Raw genomic sequence first — 6,475 nt, forward strand, 5'->3', positions numbered from 1 at the left:
GTACAGTGTGGTGGTACAGCTGTACAGTAGTGGTGGTACAGTAGTGTGCACAGGCAGTGTGGTGGCACAGTAGTACAGTGGTGGTACAGTAGTGTGGTACAGTAGTGTGGTGGCAGTAGTACAGTAGTGTGGTGGTACAGTAGTGGTGGCACAGTAGTGTGGTGGTACAGTAGGACAGTAGTGTGGTGGTACAGTAGTACAGCAGTGTGGTGGCACAGTAGCAGGCTGGTGTGGCACAGTAGTGGTGCAGTAGTGTGGTGGACAGTAGTGGTGGTACAGTAGTGTGGTGGTACAGTAGATGTATCGCTCAACACACCTGAGGACTCGAGCCACTGATCTGAGGTGACAGCAGAACACACACTTGTCACCTTCTCCAACACTGAACCCACACATCACACTAACCGATAACAATACCTGTATTCATCACTATTTTCAACATTCCACAATATTTTCACCACACCTTCAACACTATTCACCGCCATTCCAACACTATTTTCACTGCCATTTCAACATTTTAACCATAATTCTTCACTTAACCATCATTTCAACATTATTTAACCAATATTTCAACACATTTTCACCATCATTTCAACATATTTAACCATCATCACCAACAATACCTTCACCACCATCACCAACATTACCTTAACCATCATCTCCAACATTACCTTAACCATCATCTCCAACAATACCTTCACCACCATCTCCAACATTACCTTCACCATCATCTCCAACATTACCTTAACCATCATCTCCAACATTACCTTAACCATCATCTCCAACATTACCTTCACCACCATCACCCAACACACACACAGATGAAGAGGCTTTAATTTAGTCACCCACCCACCCACCCACCACTTAATACAGTACACCCTCACAATTATCATCATCAACAGCTGTATATTTACCTCTCTTAAAACCGTCTATAAACATCTACTACACTTGATGAAACGTTTACTCCAGGTCCGTGTTTACCCGGTGAGGCTTGGCTCCAAACACTGCTCCATCAGGGTTATTCCCCAGTGCTTGTCTAGTAGTCTTATCAATTACTGGCACAAGTTAAGCAAGGTGTACATTTGTTGTTGTTTTTCTTTATGTTATTGTAGGTGACGGTGAAAGTGGGATACAACGCACTGTATACAAAGCCTTCGGTACACAAAGGAGCAGCGTGACTGGCACTGTACTAAATCGCCTTCAATTCTCTAATTGTATATTTAAGGTACCCATTCACACCTGGGTGAACTGGGTGCGAACCAGTGACCATTAGAACAGAAGACGACCACTGTATCCACTCGGCCATTGCACCGTCTGTTATCATGGGTACTAATAAAATCCCGAAGGAAATGTTCTCATAAAACAAAGCTCATAAGAAATTTCACAAAATGGACCCCAGACGGCGGGCTCAGACATGACGTCACACCCTGGCCTTATTTGTCGAGGTAGAACACTTGATGACGTCACAGAGGTTTGAAAGAGGATAACCCAAAGATGATCTCTGAATAATTACAGTAATGCAGTACATTCGTAAAGTGCTACGAAGTGGCCAGGAATTCGAAGCATTTTTGCAATTTAATTGGTGTCATTGTCATCACTACAAATACCTATGGTGTGAATTTTGCGCCGTCCTGTACTGACCCTCTAGTTTGGAGAATTAAAAATTGCGAGTAGTTCACACGTGCAGCGAGACCCCAGCTGGTGTAGCTCAGTTGTAGTAAGAATTCAGCTGGTGGCATGACTCGCACAGCGCTGGTCATTTTGAGTGATTGGATAGCGAAGACACTCAAAATGTTTACACATATTTTCAGTTAATATTTCAAGTGATGAGAAACTGTTGATAACTATCATTGTCTGTCCTTCATTCATTTTGCTTCATTTAGTTAATTCAAGATTTTAGTTTTCACTGCCAGAACCAAATCTAATTATCCTTAGCAGTCAGGTTTGCATTATTAAGCAAGTTATTTAAATATTACCGAACAAAATGGTAAATGTAAGCAGTACCATTGGGTTTATCACAACGACCTTCCAAACACTAAGATGAACAGTCACTAAAAACGTTTATAGTGAAGCTTTATTGATCAGTACCTACACTTGCACGTGTTATTCTCGCACATCTTATCAGACATCTTAATGATTACGTATTTCCTGTTTTACTTCGTCATCACGTCAGAGTCCAACTATCACATAAAAGGTGTCCTCACAAGACTGGTTCAGCCCTTTTGTCCAGCTACTGCTGTCTTCAGCATGTACTGTCACTGTAAACCCGGGTCTCCATGACAAGTGGTGCGGTTGACAGGGAGTACAACGTTCTCTTCCTGTCTAAAGGATCGATGGTTTCAATCCCAGGGCACTCGCAGTCCACCCAGCTGTAAATAGGTACTTAACTTTACGGCTGGGAAGTGGAGGCGGTTGAGTGCAGTGCCGGCCACGTTGCATCCTAGCGTACCTGAGGCTCAATATAGTATACAATGTGCTCTATTCACACTGTCCCTAATGGCCGCTCTTAACATCTTGTACCTCGGTCATTGTCCAGCACCAGTGCCTCGTGTACCCACTGGGAGTATCGGACGCTTCCTGTTGGAGGTCCTGTTTTTCAGTATTAATTTTTAAAAAGTGGCTGTGCACTCTTTCATATTTTGAAAAGAAATTATCATTAACAGCACACACGAATATTGTATATACTGTATACATCAATAACTAAGTCCTAAGTTTCCTATAGTGTGTTCCACTAAATCTTATTTCTACAGATAAAAACAAAAAACACCCATCATCGATGTTCCAACAAGTCCACTGATTATTACCGCCTTGTACTGTACCATTATTACCTCTACACAACATATTACAGCTTCCTCTACTGAAGTCTCTTGCTGTCAGGCCATTCCCTAGCTGGTCACAGGGAAGGTGGTAGTGGCTATCGGCTCTTATAAAAGATATCTAAGGTAGCGTTCTGGCCACATCTGGAACACCTCTTATACCCCGGACCCGCAGCTCCTTCGCTTAAGAAATAATGAGAGTGCTGTAAATTAATGTAAATGTCTTTGTAATACTTTGTAATATTTACGTAAGTTAGAACTATCATAATTTAACAGATTCAGGTGAGTTTTTTTTTTTACTTTATAATATGTAATCACATAATGTATCACACTAATCAGGTTTCATTATTTTGATGTACAACGTGTACGTCATTTCTCCCCTGATGAAAGGTGTGGTCTAGGGTGTGGTTGGATCAGATGTGTGCTTCAAGACCTGTCCGAGAGTATCAACACCCGCTCCCTCACACCCTCACCTACAATGTGCGGTGGTAGTAGTATAAGTAGTGGTGGTAGTAGTATAAGTAGTGGTGGTAGTAGTATAAGTAGTAGTATTAGTAGTAATAGGATATGACTACTACCTTCAGGAGTTGAGGGCTGATGACACACAAGCCTTCAACACTAACTTCATTGTAACAAACCATCAATCGTCTCTGGTAAGTGTACTATGAGCAGCTCGCCGTATATTAAAGTATATCGTAAACACATTAATGAATATAAAACGAGGAGAAACAAGCCACAATTTCTTAGTTAATTAGTGATACAAGATAATACCCTGGTTACAATATACTTAACCAGTTAACATTTGGTCTCACTATAATATCTAGAATTTAAAATGCATGTTATCGTCGTGTATTATCACACTATATCACACATGAATAATAACGGCAGCTTTTTAGACCAGTGGTTCTTAAAAGGAGGTGGGGGGGGGGGGGGGGGAGAGCGGTGAGGGAGCTGTGAAAAGTTTGATTCTGTGGCAAATAACTTTATTAATCTTGCCTTGAAGAAATTTGGGGTAAGTACACCTACCAGTGTACCAGAATGTAAGTCAGTCAGCCCTTCAAGTCAGTATCCCCTTTTCATAGACGTGTCTGTGAGAGGTGTAGGATTTCCATCGCTGATTAGGATAAAAAAGAAGCGAAACAATCATGAATGGTGTGGAGAGCGATGTTCGACGTGCACTCACTCTGCCAGACATCAGGGAGCCTCCACGGTAAGGGGGGGACTCAGAACACTACTAACTTAAATGTCTACTACGCGAACAGTAGAAGTATGAGAAACAAAATGGATGATATTAGGGCCTTGGTATGTACCGAAAAAATCGATATAATAGTATTCACTGAAACATGGATCAACCTAGACTCACGTGAGTTACCGGTCGAATACCAAATTGCGGGTTACAAACTGTTCCATACCGATAGGCAGACCAGGAAAGGAGGCGGAGTAGCAATCTATGTTAGGGATAATCTGAAGTGTGAAATAAATAAGGAAATAAAAACCGAGCGGAATACAGAAACAATTTGGATAGAATTAATCGACGGTAGGGAAAAATTAATCACAGGAGTAATATATAGACCTTCCAATCTTGATAGAGTCAATGAGCGACTTATCTGGGATGAAATGCGCAGGGCTTCCATACACAACAAAGTCTGTATAGTAGGCGACTTCAACCTTGGCCAAATAGATTGGACTGACCTTACGGGTAACTCAGAATCAGAGGATTTTCTCGAGACGATCCAGGACTGTTTTCTAAGTCAACATATAACCGAACCCACACGGGGTAATAATATACTCGATTTAGTTCTGTCAAACAGAGAAAACCTCATTAACAATGTCGAGGTAGGGAACGAACTTGCAAACAGCGATCACAAAGAAATTTGATTCCAGTTAGATTTTCAGGGCAGACATAAGGAAAATTCCACTGAAGTACCAGATTTCAGAAGGGCAAACTTTGACAGTTTAAAGAGGCAGCTGAGAGAGGGGGTGTCGCGCTTGGCAGTGAACCTGACAGATGACACCGACCTGATAACGAGATCTGAGATTGCCGTGTTCCACGACAATTTAAATAATGAGTTACATAATGCACAAAGGCAGAACATACCATACAAAAAACTCAGATCAGACAACAATGACCCTATGTGGATAAATAATTATTTAAAGAACATCATTGGCCAAAGGAAGGCTACAGGTAGAAGGATAAATCGTGGCGAAATTTACCTCCGGGATTATTATAGGGTATTGGCGAGTAGGGTTAAAACCGAGATAAGGAAAGCCAAGAGGAATAATGAGGTAAGGATAGCAAGGGAGGCGAAGACAAACCCCAAAGGATTCTACCAAATGTATCAAACTAAAACACGAGAAAAGGTTGCACCAATACGGTCAGATACCGGCGAGCTCACTGATAACGACAGAGAAATGAGCAATAATTTGAATAAATATTTTTCAATAGTTTTCACCACCGAAAATTTAAACATGATACCCGGGGCACCAACTCTATTCAGAGATAGTGAAGAAAACAAATTAAGCGAGATAGTAGTGACTAGTAACGATGTTAGTAAGCAAATAGACAAACTAAAGCCTAATAAGTCACCTGGTCCCGATGAGATATTTGCCAGAGTATTAAAGGAATGTAAGGAAGAGCTTAGTATGCCCTTAGCAAAGTTGTTTAACATGTCCTTAAAAACAGGTGTAGTACCAGAATCCTGGAGGATAGCGAATGTAATACCGATTTTCAAGAAGGGGGATAGATCACTATCCTCTAACTACCGCCCAATCAGTCTAACATCAATAGTAGGCAAATTACTGGAAGCAATCATTTCAAACTCTATTCGAAATCACCTGGAGAAGCACGGATTGATCAATGATTCCCAGCATGGCTTCACAAGCGGACGTTCTTGTCTAACTAATCTATTAACATTCTTTTCATCAGTTTTCGAATCGGTGGACGAGGGGCACAATTATGATGTGGCATATCTCGACTTTAGCAAAGCCTTCGACAGAGTCCCCCACGAAAGACTAATTAGAAAGGTAGAAGCACATGGCATCAAAGGTAATATCCTTAAATGGATTAGGGCGTGGTTACAGGACAGGAAACAGCGAGTGAGCATTAATGGCACTAAGTCCCATTGGAGCAACGTCACAAGTGGAGTTCCCCAAGGCTCAGTACTTGGACCATTATTATTTATTATATACATAAACGACATAGATATCGGCATAGACAGCAACATAAGCAAATTTGCTGATGACACTAAAATAGGACGTGTTATTAAATCTGACGAGGACTCCGCAAAACTACAGGAAGATCTAAACAAATTTTTCGAATGGTCTGAAAAATGGCAGATGAAATTCAACGTGGACAAATGTAAAGTACTCAGTATAGGAGATGTAAACAGGGAAACCAGATACCAGATGAACAACGATGCCATAGAGAAATCCGACTGCGAGAGAGATTTAGGAGTAATGATAAGTAGGAACCTTAAGCCAAGTAAACAATGTGTTTTTGCTCGTATCAAGGCTAATAAAGTACTTGGGTTCATACAAAGGAGTGTTAGTTACAAGACTAGCGAGGTCATCCTAAAACTGTATCTTACTCTTGTGAGACCACACCTGGATTACGCAGTTCAGTTCTGGTCACCGTATTACAGAATGGATATAGAATCTTTGGA

At 41.2% G+C, this 6,475-nt stretch overlaps 1 protein-coding gene across 1 annotated transcript in view; it reads right to left on the reverse strand.

Moving 5' to 3' along the window:
* The window catches only part of LOC121872780 (endochitinase A-like), a 42,670-nt gene extending 41,349 nt beyond the window's left edge, over positions 1–1,321 (reverse strand). Inside the window, exon 1 of the mRNA XM_042375837.1 lies at positions 1,237–1,321. Within this exon, the coding sequence (XP_042231771.1) occupies positions 1,237–1,321 (85 nt within the window). The remainder of the gene's footprint in view (positions 1–1,236) is intronic.
* Between the last annotated feature and the right edge of the window lie 5,154 nt (positions 1,322–6,475).

This window comes from Homarus americanus, unplaced genomic scaffold (assembly GCF_018991925.1).
Source record: "Homarus americanus isolate GMGI-L3 unplaced genomic scaffold, GMGI_Hamer_2.0 scaffold39155, whole genome shotgun sequence".
Classification (NCBI taxonomy): domain Eukaryota; kingdom Metazoa; phylum Arthropoda; class Malacostraca; order Decapoda; family Nephropidae; genus Homarus; species Homarus americanus.